The sequence below is a fragment of the Phaseolus vulgaris genome, chromosome 1 (genome assembly GCF_000499845.2).
Source record: "Phaseolus vulgaris cultivar G19833 chromosome 1, P. vulgaris v2.0, whole genome shotgun sequence".
Taxonomy (NCBI): Eukaryota; Viridiplantae; Streptophyta; class Magnoliopsida; order Fabales; family Fabaceae; genus Phaseolus; species Phaseolus vulgaris.
This window is the reverse complement of record NC_023759.2, coordinates 18,233,600-18,259,627: the sequence shown is the minus strand read 5'-3', so window position 1 is coordinate 18,259,627 and position 26,028 is coordinate 18,233,600. Positions and strand designations below refer to the sequence as shown.

At 34.5% G+C, this 26,028-nt stretch overlaps 3 protein-coding genes across 8 annotated transcripts; 1 reads left to right on the top strand and 2 right to left on the bottom strand.

Moving 5' to 3' along the window:
- Positions 1–15,048: 15,048 nt before the first annotated feature.
- LOC137813717 (uncharacterized) lies at positions 15,049–25,305 on the bottom strand. Of its 6 annotated transcripts, none has more exons than XM_068616121.1 (5): positions 25,129–25,305; positions 18,787–18,862; positions 15,661–16,027; positions 15,483–15,579; positions 15,049–15,403 (listed from the first exon to the last, which is right to left on the bottom strand). In XM_068616121.1, the coding sequence occupies exons 3-5, from the start codon at positions 15,984–15,986 to the stop codon at positions 15,134–15,136; spliced, it is 693 nt and encodes a 230-aa protein (XP_068472222.1). In that variant the 5' UTR covers positions 15,987–16,027; positions 18,787–18,862; positions 25,129–25,305; the 3' UTR covers positions 15,049–15,133. The 6 variants fall into 6 exon arrangements, with proteins under 6 accessions (XP_068472222.1, XP_068472224.1, XP_068472221.1 ...); XM_068616123.1 differs by having other exon boundaries at positions 18,787–18,877; positions 25,129–25,264; XM_068616120.1 differs by lacking the exon at positions 25,129–25,305 and adding an exon at positions 22,667–22,947.
- Positions 16,870–18,254, bottom strand: LOC137815630 (uncharacterized). The gene is made up of 2 exons (XM_068618745.1): positions 17,807–18,254; positions 16,870–17,717 (listed from the first exon to the last, which is right to left on the bottom strand). Exons 1-2 carry the CDS (start codon positions 18,252–18,254, stop codon positions 16,870–16,872), a joined length of 1,296 nt encoding a protein of 431 aa, XP_068474846.1.
- Positions 20,413–21,737, top strand: LOC137815328 (putative protein FAR1-RELATED SEQUENCE 10). The gene is made up of 2 exons (XM_068618474.1): positions 20,413–20,541; positions 20,616–21,737. The coding sequence occupies exons 1-2, from the start codon at positions 20,413–20,415 to the stop codon at positions 21,735–21,737; spliced, it is 1,251 nt and encodes a 416-aa protein (XP_068474575.1).
- Positions 25,306–26,028: the final 723 nt, after the last annotated feature.

Genomic DNA, 26,028 nt, shown 5'->3' with positions numbered 1-26,028 from the left:
TTCTTCAAAGCTTGAACACCACTTGGTTCAACAATCTCCCCTTATTTGATGAAGACAAATCCCTGGTGCTTGTGTTTGACTTGATTGAATCTGAAGCAGTACCTGCAAAAATAACATATCTACCATCTAATGCTTCTTACAACAGCAGGTTAGTTTTTCACATATTTAAAACATAAAACCTGAGAAACAATCAGTTGTTTTCTCGAAACAATCGGTTGTTTCTATCAGTAGCAGCAAAAACCAGTTTTATATCAGAGATTAAACAGATTCAGATTAGGATACACATGACCAAATAATTCTCCCCCTATTTGTCTTCACAAATAGACTTTAACATGTAATTAAAACAAATTTAAGAGAGATTATTAAGATCAAGGATACCTAACTCATTTCTTAGAAAGAAGAACATTTCCTTTGGTAGTGGTTTAGTGAAGATGTTCGCTAACTGTAGTTTGGTCTCCACAAACTTCACTTCACAGTTCCCATTGTTTACATGATCCCTAATGAAATGATGTCTTATCTCAGTATGTTTGGTCCTTGAGTGCTGAATTTGATTTTTTGTAAGATTGATGGCACTTGTGTTATCACACATGAAAGGGACTTTGCTGATCTTTAATCCAAAGTCTGCAAGTTGTTGTTTGAGCCATAGAATTTGTGCACAGCAGCTTCCAGCAGCTATATACTCAGCCTCAGCAGTAGAGAGAGCAACACATGCTTGCTTTTTGTTATGCCATGAGATTAGGCTTGAGCCAAGAAGGTGGCAAGTGCCACTTGTGCTCTTCCTATCTAGCTTGCAACCTGCAAAGACAGAATCTGAATAACCAATTAAATGAATTGGAGAGTGAGAAAGATACCATAACCCAACAGTTGATGTTCCTTTTAGATATTTCAGAATTCTTTTTGCAGCTTTGAAGTGTGACTCTTAAGGATTTGCTTGATATCTAGCACAAAGGCACACGACAAACATGATGTCCGACCTACTAGCTATTAGATATAGCAACGAGCCAATCAATCCTCTGTATTTGGTTTGATCTACACTCTTTCCAACAGAATCAACATCCATATAGCAGCTTGATGGAATTGGAGTGCTTGCTTCTTTACAGCTTTCCATTTCAAATTTCTTGAGAATCTCCTTGCAATACTTTGATTGACATAGAAAGATCCCATCCTTTGTTTTCTTAACCTGCAATCCAAGAAAGAAAGACAATTTTCCCATCATAGACATTTCAAACTCACCTTTCATTGCATCCACAAATTCTTCACACAACCTATCTTGTGTAACACCAAAGATGATGTCATCAACATAGATTTGTACAAGAATTATTTCTGAATTTGACTTTTTGATGAAGAGAGTCTTGTCTATCATTCCCCTTTCATAACCATGTGATAGCAGAAAGTTGCTAAGCCTCTCATACCACTGCCTTGGAGCTTGCTTCAGTCCATACAAAGCTTTCTTCAACTTGAAGACATGGTTGGATGCTTATGATCTTCAAAACCCGGTGGTTGATCCACATACACTTCCTAATTGATGTAGCCATTCAAGAAGGAACTCTTGACATCCATTTGGAAGAGTTTGAAACCACTCATACAAGCAAAAGCCAGTTGCAGCCTCACAGCCTCCAACCTAGCAACACGGGCAAAGGTTTCACCATAATCTATGCCCTCCTCTTGATTGTAGCCTTTGGCAACTAGCCTTGCTTTGTTCCTTGTGATCACACCATCTTCATCTAACTTGTTTCTGAATACCCACTTCGAACCTATAATGTTCATCTCATATGTTCTAAGGACAAGAAACCATACCTCATTCCTTGCAAACTGATTCAGCTCTTCATGCATAGCTTCAACCCACTTCTCATCCTTGAGAGCGTCATCAATTGACTTTGGTTCAATTTGTGAGACGAAAGTTGTGTGCCTGCAGAAGTTTGAGATGGAGCTTCGTGTGGAGACACCTTCCTTTATCTGCCCTAGGATGTTTACCACTAACAGATCTCTAGGAATCCTCCACTCTTTAGGCAACTCACTCTGTTGCAGAATTTCAATCGGTTGTTTCTGCGAATCAACCGATTGTTTTTCTGCACAGATTTCCAGTTTCTCCAAACTGATGCTCTATTCATCCTCTTCAGCTCTGGTCTTCGGGATTTGGATGTTTCTGTGATCTAACTCATCAAAGACAACGTGAACTGATTCTTCTACAGTCATCAACCTCTTATTGTAGATTCTATATGCATGACTTGTGAGAGAATACCCTATGAAGATGCCAAGATCCACTTTCTCATCAAACTTCCCCAAGTTTTCCTTTCCATTATTGAGAACGAAACAATTGCAGCCAAAAACTCTGAGATGGTTGATGTTAGGATTGTTGAAGATGGTTGCTGCCCCTTCAAGATTGTGTTTGATGAAGACTTATATGTAGTGTTTGATGAAGACTTTTATGTACTTTTCATGTATTTTTGCTTTGCTTTAAGTGTGTCTTAGTTAGTGCTTAGAGGTTGTCTAAGAGTGGGCTTTTTGCTGGGTAACTCACCTCATAACCACTGGCCATGTGATAAGAACAAGCATAAGTTTTCTTAAACTGTTTTTCACATGTTTTACACAAAAACACGTTTACTGCATAAAAATAAATCTGTTCTTTTCTAAATAAACAGATTCTTTTTTTCACTGATGCCTTGGCTAAAGTCTTGTAAAAATTAGATTTTGTGCATCAGGTATTTTGACTAAGTCTTCTTCTTTTCAAAACGACTGAGTTTCAAATAGTTAAACTTTCTCTGTTTTCGTTTTGAAAAATAAATCTGTTCATCTGTAAATGAATAGATTCTTTTTGTCTCTGGTGCCATGTCAAGCTTAAACGATTTTCAGTTTTATCTCAGCACCAGAATGGTTGACTAAGTCTCCTCACTTAACAAATTCTCTAACTGCTTTTGAAAATAAATCTGTTCATTTTATTTTCAATATGTTCATTTTATAACAGCTTTAACTGTTTTTCGAAAATCTGTTATAAGTTGGTTTTCTATAAAATGCAAACTTGTTTTCTGAGTTTAACAACAATTCAACCGATTCATACATTTGCAAAAACAAGTTTTGACAGCAGAGAATTAAGTGTTTACAAAGGATTAGCATTTGTTCTTCAAAGATTTCAAAAATCACAAAGTGCTTGTTCTTGGTTTGGTTCCAAAAGCTTGGTGTGAGGTGCAGCTACTGTTCTAGCAATCTTGCCTACTGGTTTAAGGCAGATCTGTGTATCCTCAATCAGGTGTAGTCGTTTCACATCTCTATCTTGTAATAGTTTGGTTGAACACTCTTCTTGATAGGTGTTCTTGAAGAGTGGGTGTGTGTGTATGCTGAAATAAGTTTTTTTCAGCAAGAGTATCTAAGTTCTTGTAGGTTTCAAGAACAGTGGGAATTGTACTTGGTTGTACTGTGTGTTAGTGATTTCCACCTGTTGTTGGTGAAGACTGGATGTAGCTCAGTTGAGTGAACCAGTATAATTGCTTGTGTTCATTCTCTCCCTCTCTCTGCAATTTCGTTTCTGCATAATTGATAAACCAGCAAAAAAATAAATCTGTTCAATTGAAAATAAATCTGTTCTTTCTGGGCATTGTGCATACTGTTCTTGATTTCTGAAAAAGGTGTTTGAATCTGATAAGAACATATATAATCTGCTAAAAACCATTGGAACAGATTGACTGTGATAGGCTGCTCAAGAAACTGTAAATGCTATTAATTGAACCTTAAACAAATTGCTTAAAGTTGAAGCTTGCTGTTCTGTGATTCATTGTTCTTAATTTCTGGAAAATTGCTTGACATCAAGAAGAACACTCATAGTCTGTTAAAAGCCACTGGAACAGCTTGTTTGCAAAGGTCACTCAATTAATTAGCATGTTATCAATTGAACCTTAATCACTTGCTTGAAATTGAAGCTTGTTGTTTTGTGTTTCACTGTTTTTCAAATCTGATATTTGTGTGTGTGCTGCTGGAAATTCTCACTGCATAATCTTGTGATTAACCTTGCTGAATTAAAAGCTTTTCAAACAAAAACAGTGCTGAAATAAATCTGTTCATTTTCGCATAAATCGATTTATTTTCTGTAAAACTGTGTTAAACACAGTTTCTGCGAGAAAGTTTTAAAAGGTCAATTCACCCCCCCTCTTGAACTTTGGCACTATTAAACCCAACAATGATTTCTTCTATTGAAGAGTTCATATGGAGTTTTCTTCAAAATGGGCCTAATAAGCACTCTATTCATCGCATAACATAAGGTGCTCACTGCATCCGCCCAAAAGTACTTAGGAAGAGATGATTCACTAAGCATTGTCCTTGCTAGCTCTTCAAGAGACTTGTTCTTCCTCTCTACCACATCATTCTGCTGTGGAGTTCTTAGAGCAGAGAAGTTGTGCAGAATCCCCATCTTCTCACAGAACTTGCTGAACTTCTCATTTTGGAATTCTCCTCCATGATCACTTCTAATAGAGCCTATGTTGCAGTTCTTTGTATTTTGTAACCTTCTTGCTAGCTTCTTGAATGCAGAAAAGGCATCACTCTTTGATTCCAATAAGAGAGTCCAAGTGAACCTAGAAAAGTCATCAACAATAACAAGAGCATAATAATTTCCACCAAGACTCATAGTTCTTGAGGGTCCAAAGAGATCCATGTGAAGAAGTTCAAGGGGTTTTAAAGAAGAAACAACATTTTTTATTTTAAAAGAACTTTTCACTTGTTTCCCTTTTTGGCACGCTTCACAAATGTGATCCCTCTCAAACTTGAGCTTTAGTAGCCCAATCACGAGATCTCTTGAAATTAGCTTGTTCAAGTGATTCATGTGAATATGAGCAATTCTTCTATGCCAAAGCCAAGATTCATCTTGCTTGGATAGAAGACATCCAATTGAACATGGTGAAGAGATATCTAGAAGATACACATTATTTACTCTCTTACCTACCAACATTACCTCTTTTGTGTTGGGTAGACAGATTTCACATGTGTTTGACTTGAACATCACTTGATATCCCTTGTCACATAGTTGGCTAATGCTCAGCAGATTGTGCTTTAGACCTTCTACATAGAGCACATCATGGATGACCAAGATGTCTTTATCTCCTATGGATCCTCTCCCAAGAATCCTTCCTTTATTGTTGTCCCCATAGGTGACATGCCCTTCTTGCTTAAAGGAGATGCTCAGGAACTTTGATTTGTCCCCTGTCATGTGCTTGGAGCATCCAATGTCCAAGTACCATTGTTGCTTTCTCTCCTCCAAGATTTCCTACAAAAGATATTTTCAAGTACAAAGATTTGGTCCCCTTATGAATGTGGGTCCATTTTGTTTACATTCATCAATTGAATCTTTATTGCACTTAGGAATCCACTTCATAAAGCCTCTAAGAACAACATATTTTCTGATTTTACAGAACCTTACAGAATGACCTCTTTTCATGCAGTAGAAGCAAGTAACAATCGGTTGTTTCGATGGTCCAATCGGTTGTTTTTCTAGCATTTTTGAAAAAGATTTTGAAAATCTATCTTGTTTGTTTTGTGGATTAAAACTCAATCCAGCTTTTCCAAAAACACAGTTTTGAGATGCTAAGACACTCTCAAAGTTGGATTGACCTTTAGAAAGCTTATCCACTGTTTTAACAAGATAGTGAACCTTATTTTCAAGATTTTCGCAATTTTCACAAACAAGAGTATTAGACTTGCAAGAGGAGTTTCTGTAAATGATTTCAAGGTTTTCAAAATCTGTTTTTGAATTTTCTAATTCCTCTTCCAGTGATCTTACTCTGTTTTCAAGCCAGCTATTATTTTCTTTTAACCGATTGTTCAAGAGGGCGAATCGGTTGGCTTCTTCATGCGTTTCTTGAAAGGCTTGAAGTAATTGACCACAATTTTCAGAGTTTGAGGAATTAGATGAACTTACACTACTTGAGTCATCCTCCTTTCTGGCCATGAAGCAGAGGTTGAGGCTTTTCTTGTTTGCTTTCTTTTCCTTCTTGCTTGACTTTTTTACTTTGCCTCCTTTGATTCATTGTTTCCGTGAGCAACCTTGAGTGTGTCCCACATCTCTTTGGCAGTTTTGCATTTTGATATCCTGAAAAACTCATTAGTATCTAGTGCATAAGCTATTATGTTTTGAGCAGTACAATCAAGCTTGGCCATTTTACATTCATCATTGGTCCATTGAGATAAAGGTTTTGCAATGAAAGAACCATTCTTTTTAAACTTTGGAATGTACGGACCATTCTCAATTGAATCCCAAATTCCTTGATCAATAGATTCCACAAAGATTTTCATTTTGGCTTCCCAATATTTGTAATTCAATCCACAGAATAAAGGTGGTTTGTAGATTGAAGCACCTTCCTCAAAAGATTGTTTTCCAGCCATAGAATTTTATTTTTTTGGATCAACTTGAATAACTTTCAAGAACCAAGCTCTTGATGCCAATTGTTAGAATATATGGCTTTAAACTAGAAGGGGGTGAATTGTTTAAAGAGGGTTTTCGAAAACTTTTAAGTCAAGAATGAAATTTCTTCGAGAATCAACTGATAAAGAAATTCAGTTTGCCAAATCACAAAGCAAAAAAGTAACTGCACCAGAAAAACAATCGGTTGTTTCGCAGAAACATTCGGTTGTTTATACTAGTTTGCAGATATTAAAACTGAATTTAAAGAGTTTAAGGATAGAGAGAATGCACACAGATGTTTATACTGGTTCACTCTAAACCCAGAGCTACATCTAGTCTTCTCAGAAACCACTGAGGAACACCACTAAGCAATCAAACCTAGATTACTTACAACACAACCAAGAAAGTGACCTTGATCCCCTCAAGACACACACTTCTCTTGGCCAACACACCAACACTAAGAATGTTGATCTTGATCCCCTCAAGAACACACAACACTTCTCAGCAAACACACAAAGATTCTTGTTCAACAAATACAAGGATTACACTTGTTACAGAAGCAAATCTGAAATCAATACAAGCAGAAATCCTATCTCACACACTTTGATCAATCTCAATCTCTAAGCAATCTCAACTCTTTGAAAAACTCAAAAACTTGTGTTAATTGTTATTTCTCAAATCTATTTTTTCTGAATATATTCAAAGATTTTGTTTGTTATCAAATCTTAACAAACTTATTTATTGCATTTAAAAGATTGGTCAAAGCATTAAAGACAGAAGCGTAATTAGTTAAAACATTTAAAGCTCAGTAAAAAACAAAAACCATTTTTCTGTTATGGTACCAAAACAAACAATCGGTTGTTTCCTCGAATCAATTGGTTGTTTTGGTTTTAACAGCTCAACCATTTGGAAAACAGTTTTCAATCTTTTCTAAAAACACCTAAGTATAAAACAATCGGTTGTTTCGACAAAACAATCGGTTTTTTTTCACTTAGTTTGAAAAACACTTTTCTTTTAAAAAGATTGAGAATGCCTATGCTTTGGATTCGATCAAGGGTGAATTACAAAACTCAATATACCCCAGATCCTATCTAAGACAACTCAGCAACAGCAAGCACAACCCTTCAACATCCTTCAAAGGGTTTTGGATTCTTCAAAGCTTGAATACCACTTGGTTCAACAATATAGTATTTGACAGATACTTTCTTGAGTCACTTTTGGAATACGTTTGGGGCAAACTTGGCACTAAGCTGATGTTTTCTACTACTTGTCATCCCCAAACAGACGAACAGACATAAGTGGTCAATAGAACTTTGTCATAGATGTTGAGATGCCTTATATCCAGGAATCTGAGGGTGGGGGAAGACTTACTTCCTCGTATTGAGATTGCTTATAACAGAGTAGTTAATTCTACTTTTTCTCACACCCCTTTTAAGGTTGTGTATGGGTTCAATCCCCTTACACCTCTTGACCTACTTCCTATTCTTGTGCTTGAACAAATGTTGTATAAAGATGGTTTTGAAAAAACAACATTTATTAAAAAATTGCACCAACATGTCAAGCGACAAATAGAAAGGAAGGTAGGCAAGTATGTTCAACATGCAAATAAGGGGTGTAAAGAAATTATATTTGAACCTGAGGATTGTTAGAATTGAAGACCTTCAACAAGAGGGGGTGAATTGTTTTTAAACGTTTTTCGCAAAAATTGAAGGTATGAAGAAAGTCAAAGAAGAATCACAGCCAAAGGAATGAGAGAACACAAGTTATAAAACAATTTTAGTTGAATACCATAAATTCAACCGGTTGTTTCTGCGATTCAACCGGTTGTTTTTATCAGCAGTGAATTAAAACAACTAAAACAGATATAAAAGAGTTTAGGGAGAGAAAGAATCACACAAACAATTTTATATTGGTTCACTCTTACACCAAGAGCTACATCCAGTTCCCAGAAACCTCTGGGTATCCACTAAGTAATAAAAAACCATATTACAAACACACAACCACCAAAGAAGTGATCTTGATCCCCTTAAGAACACACACTTCCTTTGGCACACCACAAATTAGAACACCCTCTGACTCTTTGAACACCAGTACTTACAGAATTACAAATGAAGAAAGAAATAGGATTGATCACACCTGGTACAAATCAAATCAAGGTACACAACAAGTCTTACTTCACTCTTAAAAAAAATTCAAAGCCTTAAGCAATCTTGGAGAAAACTTGATTTCACAAACTGATCTTGTAAGTGTTAATGATAGGAGCGTAAAATAGAACATTTATACTCCAATAAGCAGTTGAAAACATTTATTGTAAAAGCCAAATCTGTTCCAAATCATTTAAAGCAGATTTAACTAACTTAACAAAATTATGTTAAGAAAATTAAAAAAAACAATCGATTGTTTTGTCGAAATAACCGATTGAATTGGTTTGACAGCAAAGTCAGCCAAATTCAAACCAGTTGAAACCAGTTTCAAAAATCCTAAGTATGAAACAACCAATTGAAACTATAAAACAATTGGTTGGTTTTCTGCTTCTTTATAAAACAATCTTTTCAAAAGGATTTGAATTAAACCAACTTTGGATTTTAACTAATAGTGAATTAACAAATTCAAACTACCCCATAACTCACACAACTAAGCTATAATCAACCTTCAAGTAATCCATGGAGATTTGGAGTCATCAAAGCTCTTGTTCAACAAGGAATGGGTATGGTTTGACTTAAGAAAGGATCATTTTCCTACTCAAAGTCAATCTAAACTCCTTCCTCGTGGTGATGGTCCCTTCCAGATCGTTAAAAGGACCAACGATAATGCTTATGAGTTAAATCTGTCTAATACATATTCAGGGAATAATTCTTTTAATAAAAGCGATCTAACTCCTTTCTCTACAGGTGTTTCAAATTCGTGGACGAATTCTCTCCAACCTGAGGAGCATGATGAAACCTTGACTGATAGAGCATCTATTAAGACAACCCAACCTTTTAGAAGGATGACCAGGAGTATGACACAGGACTCAAGGCTAGGCCAAAATCATTTCATAGCCAGTGACTCAGCCTATTATGCCTCAGAGGATTACCAGAAGTAGAGCACAAATTATTGAACCTAAGCACCAACTATTTTCCCAACTTTGTATTTCGGTAGAATAGGATTTAACTAACATAAATTAAAGCCCACATTTAAACCTAGCTTCTAGAAAGAGCTCCCCATGTGTGTTTCCCAAGTCACTTTCCCCATGTGCTCTCCTACGTCCACACAACACCTTAGGCTATAAATAGAGTGTTTTGCTCTTTTGTAAAACACATTAGATTTTAAGTAAAGAAACTCTGTTCAAGTGATTTTTTGAGTGAATATTTCCTCTGAGTTTTATCATGGCAAAGAATGTTGCAAGTGACGATTCCCTTCCTCACTCATCTTGGAGTTCTCCTCCCCCAAGTGGCGTGATTCCTCCCATCTTTCCATCTCCATGGATGTTTCAACCGCATAAGAACCCTTTTTTCTTATCTCTTTCAATTCTTTTCCATTTTTCCGTCAATTTTCTCTCAATTCTTATGTTTAATTCCATGTTCCATTATTCCTTATGTGTGTCTTTTCTTTTTACTATTTGAAGAGAACCTTCACACTTAACCACTTGGTTATGTTCATGTCCAGTGGAAATCCTTACTAAGTTATCACCTTATCTTGCTAATAAAAAATCCTAATCCAAGTGAAATCTATAAAAACATGTGTAATTGCAAATCAACTCACATCATCTACCCAATAAGGAAGTTCAAAAAATAAACTCTTCTTTTGCTCCGCGCCTCCAATTCCAGCCCCGCCCTGCCTTGTTGCTCCTTGTCCAGCCGTCCAAGACTCGCCAACACGTTAAGCGGCTTCTCTGCCTCCGCGCGCCAACCCTTCACCACCGCACGTCGGCAACACCTTCCGCACCGCTAGCACCTCCACCACATGTTGTCACCACGGACTTGGCTCCAAAGGGTTAGTATTTTTAGGGTTTAGAGTTTTAAATTTTTAAATAAACATTTGAATGTATGTGTTGATTAGTTAATAGTTTAAGGAGTGCTAAGATTGAGGAGAAGAATGATAGATTTAGGTTTTAGGGTTCCATATATAACACTTTAGAATGACATTAAACTTTTTCATATAGTTATAGAACTTTTTGTACACTTTCATATTTAAATTATGATATTACGTGCATTATTCTTTTGGGAATTTGATATGTTCTGGATATTCTGGGAATTTGATATTTTATGCAGGATTAAAGACATTATATAATAAGAAATGCACTTATAACGACGGTTGGAACCGTCTTCAAAAGCCCTCTATAGGTACTTATAACGACGATTCCATACTAGAATCGTCGTTATAAGTGTATTTTTTATTTTATTTTTTTAATTTTGCACGTTAATGTGAGTTTATAACGATAATTTTAGAACCGTCGTTATAAATAGTTGATTTATAACGACATCCACAAGAACGATGGTTCGTGAACCGTCTTTATGTGACATTTTTAACCGTTATTAATGAGTTATTTTATACTAGTGGAAGTATGTTCAAACCAAGATGATTAATACATCATTTCAAGAGACTAATATCATATATAACAATAATCTATACTTATAAGTATTGTACTATTAATATTAAAGTTAATAAAGAACAACTATTTAAACAAAATGTTACAGGGAATGTACATGTTTTCTATATAATGCAAAACTAATCATCACGTATTGTCACCATCTAAAGAAAAAGAAGCAGCAGAATAAGAATAAGAATTCTGAAAAAGAAAGATAGAGTAAAACTAGCAAAATTGTGTCTTTAATATAATAATAGTTTAAACTGAAATAGGTTAAAATTTAGTTTGTGATACAAATAGATTCAGATTCAGTTCGCTAGACAATATCACTTTTAAATATAATTGATTTAATTTATAAAAATGGGAAATAATATTATTTTTATAACATATATATGTATTAAATTACTATATCTAAAAATTACTTAAATTTTAAAATTATTCTTAATTTTTATTTCGCTAAGTTGGACCATGATATGAGTTAATTTGATAATTGCACACATTTTTAGAGATTTCACTTGGATTAAGAATTAGATTAACATTTATGGTGATAACTTCGTGAGGATTGTCACTGGACAGAAACTTAACCAAATGGTTAAGTGTGAAAGTTCTCTTCAAAGAGCAAAGAAAAAAAAACTCACACAAAAGAAAATATGCAAGCGGGAAAATAAGAACTCAAAATAGAGTATAATTGGCAAAAATGGAAGACGTGAAACTAGAGAAGAAGAAATGAAAACTTAGATGGTTGGAGTAGTTTATGGAGGTGGAGGAATGGAGGAGGTCGCACCACTTTGAGAAGAGGACTTATAAGATAAGTGATAAATAGAGTTGTCACTTGAGGCATCTTGCCAAAATAAGACTCAAAATTTTAGACACTCAGAAAATCACTCACACAGAGTTTCTTTACTAAAAATATGTTGTTAATTACAAGAAGCGAGACCACCTTATTATAGCATGAGGTGCCACAAGCTTAGTGTGTGGAAGGAAATTCAAAATTCAAATTAAATATGTTTAGGCTCCTAATTTTGTGCCACTACAACTGAGGGTCATGCTTTTCACATTTAAGCATGTGCTTAATGTGTGACCACATGTGCTCCTCTAGCTAGGGTTAAGCCCGAGCTAGGTTATTTTTTTTGGCCATTATGAGCCCAATTTATTGCATTTAATCATTTCTTATAAAAGACTAAAAGAAAGAACAATTTTGGTCCATGTTAAAGTGTTCTTCTCTTGAGGATCCTCTGAGGAATAATGGGATGTGTCTGGCCAAGCCCTGAGTCCCGTGTCATGTTCCTGGTCATCCTCCTAGAATGTTGGACTGACTTAGTAGGTCCTTTATCAATCAGGTTTCATCATATCAAAATGATTGATTAATTGGATATAAGATAAATTGAACTAGATTTTACAACTTTCATTTAATTTACACATTCATAGAGTCACCATAGTTTAAATGTGAGTTAAATGTGAGCTTGCATGATAGTGTAAAAGTGATTCTTTAAAATCTAGAGAAATAAGTGGTATCCACATGTGTTGGGTTTTTAAATAACGAGACATCTATGACAATATTTGGTATAATATTAATGTTCTTTGTATCCACACATTAATATTAAAATACTAATATTAAACCATAGGTTATCTGCATTCTTATACAATGAGACAAATATAAATTTACCATGCAGTGCAACTTTTTCAATAACAAATAAGGAAAAACATTTATTTACAATTACAAAGAGAAAGGTGAATGGCGTAATAAACTTGAAAATCATAAATAATAATTTGAAGTGACCATAGTTTGCTTCCTTGACATGGAGAGAGAAGAAGAGAGGAGAATAGAAAATATGATAAAAGAGACAAAGAAGGAGCTAAAGAAGCCAAAGCACAATAATAGGATGAAAGAGTTGTTCATGATGAGACAAGAGAATTTCCTAATCTAAAAGATTTAACCAAGAAAGAACTTAAGGGGTTGTTGGCTTTGATTGACATGAGTATGAAGACAATTAGGGAACTAAAATAAGAAAAAAATAAGAAAAGTAGGAAAAATGAAATAAATTAAAAAGGAAAATAAAATATCTAGACCTATAATATTAAAAAATTGAATCAGTTTTTCCACCTAAGAAAAGAAAAGGATAAAATAAATTGAATATGAATGGTCTGTCATTGAGATGATAAATAAACTTGTAGATATATAAATATTGTTTGAATTGATATTTACATATATCCAATTTAGATTTGTTATAAAGATAGGAATAAGTACATATGTATCTATCTCATCCTATTTTAAATTGGTAACATTCATAGTTTATATGCTATTCGTGGTATTTCAGGTGGTGAAGATGAAACTCTGAATGGAGAGGATCTGAAGCGATGCTAATACATCCTTGAGAGAGGGTACAACTCAATGCCTATAAATCTTCCAAGAACACTTTTTCACAAGGCCATGAAGGCAAGGAAAGAGCTTGGAGAGATTTTAGCTCAAATAATCTCATCATCATGGAGGAATGGAGGAAGATGAGGCAAGAAGACAATGCAAGCTTTCTACTATAAGAAAATCATTAAATAAAACTAATTTTAGAGATCAAAATAATTAATTACTATTTGACTAAATTAGAAATCATTTTAAAAAATAAAAAAATTATTAGTATCTAAAGTAGTTTCTATTATTAATAAAAATTTATAAAATGGTTTTTAAATTGATATCTAATGGTTTTAGCCACTTAATACTTTATATTCTAAATTAGTCTTTATTAGTCTTTTAAAGATTACTTTAAAATATGAAATATTAGTAGCTAACACTTAGGAGCTAATTTAGATACCAATTTATAAATTATTTTAATTAATAATAAAAATCACTTTAGATATGACACTACAAGAAAAAATGGTTTTAACGAGGGTTTATTTTTACATTATCCAAGGTTAAAACCTCCATTAAGTCATTTACCCAGGGTTGTAGTTTCCCCCGCTAAACCATCTTTGGGGAATGTGTTCCCCAGGATTTTCTTAAACCTGAGGAAAAGCCTTTCAAAACTCTTGTTAAATATCATGGGTTTAAGAACCTTCGAAAATACTATGGGTTTCAAAACCTCCGTAAAATACCATAGGTTTCAAAACCTCCGTAAAATATCACAGGTTTTAGAACCTCCGTAAAATACCATGGGTTTCAAAACCTCCATAAAATACCATGGGTTTCAAAACCTCCATAAAATACCATGGGTTTCAAAACCCCCGTAAAATACCATAGGTTTCAAAACCTCCATAAAATGTTTTAGAACCTCCTTAAAAAATACCATAGGTTTCAAAATTATGAAATTTGTTTTCTTTTTTATTCATTTACCATTTAGGCATTCATGTGTTTTTTAAACCACAATTATTTACATCTATTGTATTTATTTATCTATGTTTATTAAAGTATTTTTTTTTCAATAAATAAAAGAAATAAATGGGACCAAGCTTTATCTTCAACAATATCTTAAGATGAAGATTAAGCAGAGATAAATTAGTGTTTAGCAAGCACTAAGTAAATGACTTTTCTATGTAAATTAGTACAATAGATAGTTATAATTGTTATAACATTTACAACTTTTAATTATAATTGAAAAAAAATAATTATAACTAAAAATTAAAAATATTATATCAAAATATATTTATCATCTAATAATTCCCATAATAATTCCGATCATTCCTGAGTTGGAGAACAAAATGGTATTAATTGAGGTCTTGAGTGAATTAAACTAATAATTTATATAACTTAATTATCAAATTTAGAGAGTCAGTACGTATTCCTTAATATATTATTAAAGAAGTAAGATTGATATCTGTAGACACAAAGCAACCATGAAGGGTTAATTTAGACAAAGTTCACAGAGAAACAAATCAATAGCATGAATGGGATGATAGGTTCAAAGATATCCACAGCAAGATAAGTTAATCGCGTTCATTCAAAGGCTCTATTTTTTTATCTCTTATTTTTAAACAATATTTGAATTAGAGACAGAAATTGGGTATAGAAGCAATTTAAAAGCCACCAAAGAATGAAAGAAGTTGGACATGTAAGAGTTTATAGCATGGTCGGTGGGAAGTGGCGAGATTAATCTGACAGTTTCTGAGTTTTGGTGACGCTCACATTCATTAGGTAGTCTTTTACAAAGGAAGAAATTCAGAATCTATACCTATATATGCTCCTTTCACAAATAGGACACAAAGCTACTAAGTATTACCTTGCCTACTGCTCCTAGAACTATTGTTGCATCTGAACACCCATAGACAGTAGCATATCTCAAAGGTGCTAAGATGTATATCCCACTGTTTTGTGTTTTAAGTCCTTCATCTCTCTCCAATGTACGAAACTTGAAACCATTTACATTGTAAGCATTGTAACGTTTTGCACAATCAATTGGCCACATAGCTAAGAACTTTAAATCATCTGAGTGAGGTCCATTCAACTCATTTCTTATCTAAAAAAGAGGAAAATATGATCAAGACAATTCTATATATTCAATATAATCAAACCTCAAAAATATAAATTATACATACACAACGAGAAAACCATTCTGCAAATTCTCTATGAACCCTCTTATCTATCACAGAGGATGACCGTGTACGACTTCTTAATTGTCTTCGTATAATGTCTCTAAATTAAATAAATAATAATTACAGGGTTAGTGTTCAATTGCAGATGAATCATAATAAGTTATAAAGTCAAAGTACTTACTGAAGGAAAGGGTCAACTTGGGCACAATTAGTCAATATATGACGATGTGCTTGTAACTTTTCCTTTGCTGATAAAGAGAAGTAAGTAAAAGACCCAATTGGTTTTCCAACAGGTGGAAACAAAGTGCTTGCACTAGATGACATAGTGTATGGTTCATCATTAACACACCTTATTCGATTAAATACAGTCTCAATTTCATTTAAATATCTTGAACAAAAGGTTAAAGACTCTTCAGCCATGTAGCCTTCAGCTATTGAGCCTTCTGGTTGTGCCTTGTTACGCACATAAGATTTCAATTTTCCTAAATATCTCTCAATGGGATACATCCATCTATACTGGACAGGTCCTCCAAGCTTGGCATCTTCCACTAAATGCACAATCAAATGAACCATGACTGTAAAAAATGCAGGAGGAAATAATATCTCCATGTGACATAATGTGAGAACAACTCTATTTTGCAGTTGGTTAAGTTCATCTACTTTTAAAACTTTACTGCATAAGTTTCTAAAAAATGAACACAAATCAATCAAAACATAGCACACTTCCTTAGGGAGTGTCTTTCTCATTGCTAAAGGTAGAAGTTGCTCCATCAAAACATGTGAATCATGACTTTTCAATCCTCAAAGCTTACATTTTTTACATCAACACATCTACTAATGTTACTTGAGTAGCCATCTGGAACAATGATGTTCTTTAGTGTTGTCAGAAATGTATGCTTATTTTCTTTTGTCAATGTATATATAGCAGGAAGATATTTATTATTTTCATCATGCCAAAGATCAGGTCTAACACCCCAATCTTTTAAGTCTTTTCGTGCCTTTAGGTTATCTTTTGATTTTTTACCTTGATTCAATAATGTATACACCACATTATCACATACATTTTTTTTCAATGTGCATAACATCTAGATTATGGTGCAATAAATTGTTTACCCAATAAGGAAGTTCAAAAAATATACTTTTTTTTCCGCCATTGTAGAGGGCCATCAATAGCTTGGTGATCTCTGCGTTGTCTTTTCCCCAGTTCCTCAACTTCTGGTTCTTTCCCAAATATGATATTAACATTCTCAACTTGTCTTAAGACATTTGTTCCTGATATTGTCAAAGGAGAATTTCTATTTTCCACACTTCCATCAAAATGAATGCGGGCTAATCTAAATTTGTGTCTTGCATTTAACCAACGTCGATGATTCATGAAACAAAATTTACCCTAAATCTTCTTAGGAGTAGTGTCAAAATTACACCTAGGGCAAGCCAACCCAGTATGTGTATTCCACCCAGATAAGGTTCCAAGACCAGGAAAATCAGTAATGGTCCACAATATAGCTGCATGCATATTAAACATTTCATTGCTATATGAATCAAAAGTTTTAAGTCCATTGTTCCATAGCTCTTTTAATTCTTCAATTAATGGCCTTAAATATACATCAATATCATTTCCTGGTGCTCTTTTACCGAGAATGATCATGGAAAGAATGAATGAACTTTGCTTCATACACATCCAAGGAGGAAGATTGTAGGGTATGAGTACAATAAGCCAAGTACTATGACTTGTACTCAAATCACCAAATGGATTGAATCCATCAGCAGCCAAACCAAGTCTGACATTTCGGGCATCTGAAGCAAATTGAGGATTCATTAGATCAAAGTTCTTCCATGCTTCTGAATCCCTCGGATGCCTTAGTATGCCGTCATTTGTACTTCCTGAAGCATGCCATTGCATATGCTTAGCTATTTTAGAAGACATAAACATTCGTTGTAAGCGTGGCTTCAATGGAAAATATCTTAAAACTTTAGCAGGAACTTTCTTTTGCTTTTTCATAGTACCATCAATAGTCTTGTTCTTCTTTCTTCTTTTCCATCTAGATTCATTACATTTCTTACAAACTTCTTTGTCTTTGTCTTCTCCATAATACAGCATGCAATCATTTGGGCAAGCATCAATTTTGGTGTAATGAAGGCCAAGCTTATTGATGATTTTCTTAGCTTCATAGAAGGAACATGGAATTTTAGCATAATCAAGGTATCTACTAACAACTCCAATATCATTGACATTGCCTTGTCAGTCATTCTACATAGACATTTGATGTGGTACAATTTGAGCAAGAAAGAAAGTTTAGAATACTTGCCACATCCTTCATACAAACTTTGTTGCCCATCATGCATAAATTTCAGATACTCAGCAATTTCATCAGGCATCATTTCGCTTGATCTAGGACGCATATCCTCATCATCCTCCACGTTATCATCATAGAAAAAATTTCTGAATGCGTCATTAACCATGACACATATGGGATCATTACCAGAAACTTTATGCTCATTTGATTGGAAAACTGAAGGTGTTTCAGTCCTATTTTGTACAAAACTTGTCTCGCCATGTAGAAGCCAGAATGTATAACCTTTTGGAAAAGGATGAAGAATCAAGTGCTCATGTGTTGTTTCTCGAGTTTGCCATTTTTTAAGATTACATTTCGGACATGGGCAAATTATCTTACCCTCAACGCTCTTATTAGCAAATGCAAAGTCCAAAAATTTATTCAATCCGTCCATGTACTGACATGTATTTCGAGGCATGTTAATCCAAGACTTATCCATATCTAAATGGAATTGTTTGATAAAAATAAAGAAAACCTAGCATGAAAGTTTAAAAAAAAAAACATGTGTCAGCAAGAGCATTAGAATGCGTAAAAGAATAGAAGTGAAATAAGTGTATAAAGAAGTTGTACAAAGTGTATGAAGAAGATATGAAAGTGATAAAAAAATATATTTTATTTCTATTTGAACTCAATTAATTATTAATTAGTATTCGAATCTCGATACTCTCAATTAAGACATGATCAAGATTGATCTAAAAAAGATTAACATGGAATATTACATGTGTGGACATTCAATTATGAAAAGCATACATCACAGGTGCAGTTAAGGGTAAGCAATGTTACAAATGAAAAGCACAATTTAGTGTGTACAAACAAAGCATATGTGAAGTTAACACCTAATGGTGTAGTTGAATTGACACAAGTGGCTCCAAAAAACATGAAAAATATAGAAAACTGCAGCATGCACTTGTCTGTGTGGATCACAAAATGATATATATATTGATGAATGTAGTGATTAAGGTTAAACTCACGTTTTTGTTTGCGGAGTTGAAAGCCTCCCTGTGGCTGATATTTGGATTACTAGCCTTAATCCTTTAGATTTCCTCCCTGCAAAATCAGACACTTGAAAAGACTTGTTATTTGTTTTTACTCAATGGAATCATCTTTAGTCTATTTTCGTGTTTCTTTCTTAAATTATTTTAAAATTATAAGAGATTATTTTTACTGGACTACGTACTCCATATATTTTAATAATTCTTTTATGTCTTAGTCATTTCTTATCATGCAATATTTGAAACTTATTTCTCTAAAACTAAAAAAAGACAAGGAAAAAAACAGGTTAGAATATAAATTATTCAACAATTAAATTGATTGAATATAAACTTGAATCATTGTCTAGAGGCTATAAATAGCACAGATAAATAACAAGAAGAGATAAATAATTGTTGTAGAACAGATAAATAATTGTTGTAGAAAATAAGCAAGCCTATAAAACTATAAGATGCATTGTTTGTGCTCAAGTTCTATTTGTTGCGTTTCATTTCCCAATGTTATGTTTCAATATGTTTTCTGTCTCCAAATTAGATCTTTTACTTATGATGAAAAGGCAATTATAGAGTTGAACACCCAATCACACTTTCCCAAGTGCCCACGACAAAAAACGAATATTCATCAATCCAGTAATTAGAGCAATTCATTTTCCAACTTCCAAATCTACCTACCTATTTTTATTAACATACATATTTAACTATAATCCAACTGAAGATTCTATTCAGTTATATATACTATTTCTAGTTTATGCGATAAAGTTTCTATCACTTTAATACAATATTAAAAATTAGATTTTAAGAATAATTCAATTAATTTATCAACTTATGAAATGTTATTATACCTAATCCAATCAATACGGATCTTTAATATCATCAGATGCTGCTACTAAAATAATAAATTAATGGCTTGTTCTTCCTGCACCCCCACGTTTTTCTTCCTGCACCCCCACAATTTTCAATATTCCAACATTAACCTTGAGCAAAAATTTGAAAAGGGCAACGTTCAGCACTTCCACAGTCACTGCTCATCTTCATCCTTGGGTTTCAAGTATTGTGGAGGTTCTTCATAATTGTTGGAAGCAAGGCGGAGGAGTACACAACGTTGTCGAACTGTTGTCTGGGTTATAGAGGTAAGAGTAAAGGTTTTTTTTAAGAAACACGGTGGTTATGGAAATTTCGGGATTACCAGATATCGGAATCCGGTAATACCTTCTGGATTCATGAATCCGGAATAAATGAAATAATGTGTTCCGGATGAGGGGGTGTTCCGGAAGTAAAATGCAATAATATGTTGTTCTCCGGATTTGTGAATCCGGAAGCTAAAATTTCATTACGGATGGGTTGATCCGGTACAGTATTTTGTGTTATGGATTCATGAATCCGGAATGCTTTACTTGCATTATGGAGTTATGAATCCGGAATTGTATTTTGTGTTATGATGCATTCTGGATTCATGAATCCGGAATGGTTTTTTTGTGTTATGGATTCCTGAATCCGGAATAGTCTTTTTGAGTTATGGATTGTTGGATCCGGAATGATTTTTTTCACTTATGGATTCATGGATCCGGAATGCAATAACTTTGTTTTATTTTTTTTATTCGTAGAAGCATGGATAGTAGTGAAGAATTTGAACAACAATTATATGATGGTGTGAATGTGTGGGATGATGATGATATTGAGAAGTCATTATCTAAATCGAAGGGATATGAATGTACAGATGCGTTTATTACAGATGAGGTAAAGTTAAGTTTGTAAAGTATTTTTAAGTTGTTTGTTAATTAGTAAATAATTTGTTATGATAACTTTTGTAGGTATTTCGTACTCGGGATGAGCTCCTAAAGTGGGTTAGAAAAGTTGCGTTTGACTTTGGTTTTTGTATTGTGATATTGAGATCGGATACTTCAACTGGCCAACGAGGAAGAAAAACATTTGTGTTATTAGGTTGTGAGAGAGGAGGTCAATACAGACGATATAAGAAGGATTTACAGGTTACTGAGAGTGGAACTAGGAAATGTGGTTGTCCTTTCAGATTACGAGGGTATCCAGTAAAGAGTGGTGAAGGGTGGATATTGAAATTAATTTGTGGGTCTCATAATCATGAGTTGGCAAATACATTGGTTGGTCATCCATATGCTGGTAGGTTCACATGTAGTGAGAAGTCAATGCTTATGGACATGACAGACGGTTCGGTGAAGCCTAGAAATATTTTGCTGACAATGAAAGAGCATAATGAGAAAAATATGAGCACAATAAAGCAAGTTTATAATGCACGATATATGTACAAAAAATCAGTACGAGGTGATAGAACTGAAATGCAACAATTGATGATGTTACTTGAGCGTGATATGTATGTCCATTGGTCTAGGTTTGAAGAAGGGACGAATGTTGTGCAAGATTTATTTTGGACACACCCTGATTCAGTGAAGCTATTGAATGCCTTTAACATTGTATTGATGATGGACAGTACCTATAAAACTAATAGGTATAGGATGCCCTTGTTTGAAGTTGTTGGTGTAACCTCAACGGGAGTGACCTTCAGTGCTGCATTTATGTTACTCGCATCAGAACGTCATCATAACTTTGTATGGGCCCTTGAGAAGCTGAAAGGTTTGTTTTTGAGATTTGATTCATACCCGAAGGTTGTGGTTAGTGATAGAGATATTGCTCTAATGAATGCAATAAATGTTGTGTTTCCCGAAGCTGCTAATTTGTTATGTCGTTTTCTCATTGATAAAAATGTTAAAGCTAAATGTAAAATGATTGTTCATCCAAAAGAGGCATGGGATCAAGTGATGGAATCTTGGGGAGCAATTGTTGATTGTGAAAATATAGAGTCCTATGAACATCGTGTTGAGGCATTTAATGTTGTTTGTTCACCATGGCCTATATTTACTGAATATGTGATTAGTACTTGGTTAAATCCACATAAATAAAAGTTTGTTAAGGCTTGGACGGATAAAGTCATGCACTTAGGCAACACGACAAGTAACAGGGTTGAGTCTGCACATTGGAGTTTAAAGAGGATCCTTGAGACGTCAATGGGGGACTTATGCTTTTGTCGGGAATCCATTAATAAGATGATCATCTTGCAACATAATGCAATTAAATCTTCATTTGAAAAGAGTTTGCATGTAGTGAGTCATGTCTTCAATGTAACAAGATATAAGAAATTGCTTGGCTTCGTATCGAAATATGCTTTGCAGTATATTGCAGAAGAGAGTGATCGAGTTCAATATGTTGGTTTAGATAAATCTCGTTGTGGGTGCACCATTAGATCTACTCATGGCCTTCCTTGTGCTTGTGAACTAGCATCAAGGCTGTCTGTGTCCCTTCCCATGCAGGTGAATCCTCGGTTAGATGACCATCATCTATAATCAACCATCATCCTCGGTTGGGTGACTAGGGATACACTGTATATATCCAAGCTCGGTTGAATCAACACGAAGTGAATCAACAAGCAAATCGGTTGCCGTAGCTGTATCCAAGCTCGGATACGTGTAGAATTGCCCCATAATTGGGAGGTGCAACAAATTCGACACATCATCCAATGTGATGGTCAACTCACCTACAGGCAAATGAAATGAATTTGTCTCTGGGTGCCACCTTTCTACAAAGGCACACAACAGTCCTTTGTCTATCGTGTCATAGCTTGCCCCAATAAGTGCAGCTAAACCTGACAACTCCACTGCAGGTAGTATCCGAGGATGAGGAGCACCCATCTTACTCATTTTTCGGCCATGAGACACCAATTTTAACTCTCCTCGATCCTAATTTAACCAACCAAAATCATATACAGTTTAATGAACGAAAGTCATATCAAATTAACAATGAACAAGTATCATATTACAACATATTTACTTACCACACCATTCCATAATTGCATGGCCACATGGTCTTCATAACCTGTCAACAGTGTCCCATCCCGTGGACCTCCAGGATAACCTTCACCTTCTATTTCAGGTGCGCCTTCATCCTCCACCTCCATTTGGGGTTCAGCTTCTTCAAGTTCGACATCAACATTTTCTGCATCTTCATGTTCAACATGTTCTTCATCTTCATTAACATGTCTTCTTCTTCTTCTAACAGAAGCTGTGGGACGTAGACGATCACCTTGTGAACCTCCTCCCCTAGTCTTCACCATTTCTGTTCAATTACACCATTCAAGTTAGATTCAACTTATATTCATAAACCTGCAGAAATTTGCATGTGGAACACTACCGGATTAACTAAAGTTTGGATTTTAAAACATAGTGCAGAATTGTGTTAGTCATTGTTCAAAAAAATCTTCTTTGAGCTAAGGAGATGAAAACCATTAGTGTAAGATTAACTATGCATCCTAAAACTGATCAGACCTTATAAATCAGCGTTACCAATTTACATTTTATTTTAATTTTACAAAGACAAAACAAAATATATATCCAAAAAATTGTAAGCAATCGTGTCATGTGGGTCCAGATCTAATTAATAAAAGTTTAACGATTTTCGGTACTGAAAATATAGAATATCAACATATACTATAGATATAATGTGTAAGTGAAGTGGGTGAAAACCCAGAATAGAAATACAAGAACAGTATCTCGAAGTGGTGGTGGAAACAAAAATCCATCAAAAGAGAAATCCCAATGAAAGAACACAAAAGAAATAAAACAAATTAAATAGTAATAATAAAAATCACAGCCTAAACCTGAATTTACAACTACTGCTCTGAATTCTAATAGTATAATATCCCAACTGTGATGGCAATGGCCACAATCAGAATCAGCAATATGCTTATCAACCAACAGAAAAACCTGCAGCAGCAGCTTCTTCTTTTCTTTGGTGTGACTCTACTTAAACTTCACCTAAATCCGAAACACTACCGGATTCCTAAATCCGGAACACTACCGGATTCCTAAATCCGGAATACTACCGGATCCGGGAAACTAACGGATCCACAAATCCGGTAAACTACCAGATCCCCAAATTCGAAAACTTACCGGATTCTGTGATTTGGAATGTGAAATAACATTTACGGAAACAACAATCCATGAAAAAAACGGATACCAAAGTCCGGAACACATGAATGTACCTTTATGAATGTGAGATGGATGAGATTTGGAAGAAGAAGCTATTGCAAGAGATTGCCACTGAAGAAGACCTCTGCTGTTGAAGAAGCCGGCCAGCCACCACGCACAAATGAGCATCATTTTAAGTTTTTAGGGTTTTATAACATCAAGGGTAATGTTGTAATTTCAAAAATTTTAAAGGGCAATTTTATCTTTGCACAAGACTGTGGGGGTGCAGGAAGAAAAATGTGGGGTGCAGGAAGAAACACCCTAAATTAATTCTGTCTAAACCTTTTCATTTATTGAGTAGTGTTTGGTGGGCATTTAAGAATTCTATATCTAAATATAAACTCTTATAAACAATGTATTATTGACCAAAAAAGTTGGTAGATATTGTAGCAAATAACATAGTTATAAAAAACAGTAGTAGATTATTACACTTAACACTAGATTACAGGAGAAAAAAAAGTGTATTAAAATGAAGTGGTACGAAGAAGGTGTGGTAAGGCAAAAGCACAATGAAGTTCCAAGTGGAAATCTAATGTAAGGGCACGTACAAAAAAGAGAAGGGTGTTCTTAGTTTGGGTATTACATTTGCATTCCACATGGGATGTGGATCCACAGCTATTGCACTTCCTAAAAGATTACCATTATGATACCTTTTCATACTTTTTTTTTTAATTCCTTCAAATAAAATCCAAAACAGATTGTGGCGTGGAGAAAGAAAGAGACTTCCATTTCTAACAGTTGTAACTTTCACCATTTTTTTTTTCTAGTTTCAGAGAGAATGAGTTGAAACCATAATGCCCTGCCTACCAAGCTATTAAGGGTAAAGGAGTATTAATAAGTCCAAAACGTGATTGCCAGAATGAAAACAGAATAAAAGGTAGCACCAGATTTTTAGAGTTTTAGTTTATAGATTTCTTAAACAAAACAATTTAACGAACTCCAGTTTACTTTAAAAATGTTGAATCAAATTTGACATCTTATAATGTCTAAATATAGCAATCCAGATTTCTTATGTAAATATAGTATAGTAGTAGATTCTATTCATTAACAATGCTCAATTCAAAATAAGAAAAAATTAACAATGTTCCAACAGTGATCTAAAGATTATATAGGAGGTCCCAGAAGCATTGAGAGGTCTAATTCAAAGTGCAACATTCCTAATGATTATCATAATCATTAGATGAAATTGATGGCGTTGACATGCATATACATTTTTTATTTTAATGATCAAAACATAACTTCTATTACCCCACAGATAATTTTTGCATACCTTCCTCTGTTTGGACATTGGTTGATCAACCAAGAGTTGCTGAAGTGCACCAAGATCACTGGCACTACAATGTAGTAAGTGCAAAAAAGTAACCCATAAAACAAAATAAATGCAAAGTAAATGTACTGCAATGCAGTAACTGCAAAGTACAAAATAAAATATCGGACAACATAACTAACTACAGGCATTGGAAAATGAGGGCAAGTTTTTCATGAATAAAATACACGATGAATGTAACTATCTCAATATATATAGAATGGGATGCAAGAGAAGAAACATATCAATAGTTTGCATAGTTGCCTTTTCTTTTCTTGAGGCTAGACCATTTCAACTACATTAAAGTTTGGTGAGCCAAAATGAGACACCAGGTTAGAGTTTAAGGTCAGTGAGTATTTTGGTTTTCCTAATCATCCTTCTAAAGTTTATTAACATTAACCAATTCTAAATCAAATTGTAAATTATCAAACCAGAAATTGTTATTTTCCATAAGTTTATTAACACTAACTTCGCCTCAAATTATATATACATGATTTCTGAATGAATAATGATGTGCATGGACATTAAACTGAATTAGATAAAACTTAGAAGTGAAGCGGAGACGCTTCACGTTCGCGGGCGGCACGGAGGTCAGCGATGGCTGCTGACCGGAGGGAGGGATCAAAGGAGAATGCGTTGAGGAAGAGGTCGCAAGAGCGGCATTGACGACGGAGGTTGCGATATTTCCGGCGAGGAGAAGCTCCGGCTATGACTTGGCATCAGCGACAAGGAGAGAGAACGAGAATGTGAAAAGACAAAGATGGAGATGAGATAAAATGAGAAGGTTGAGAGTTTCTCCCTTGTAGAGAATCGATTCCGTGGTGGAGCAAAGGCGGAGCTTCTCTGGAGCAGCAGATGGAGAAT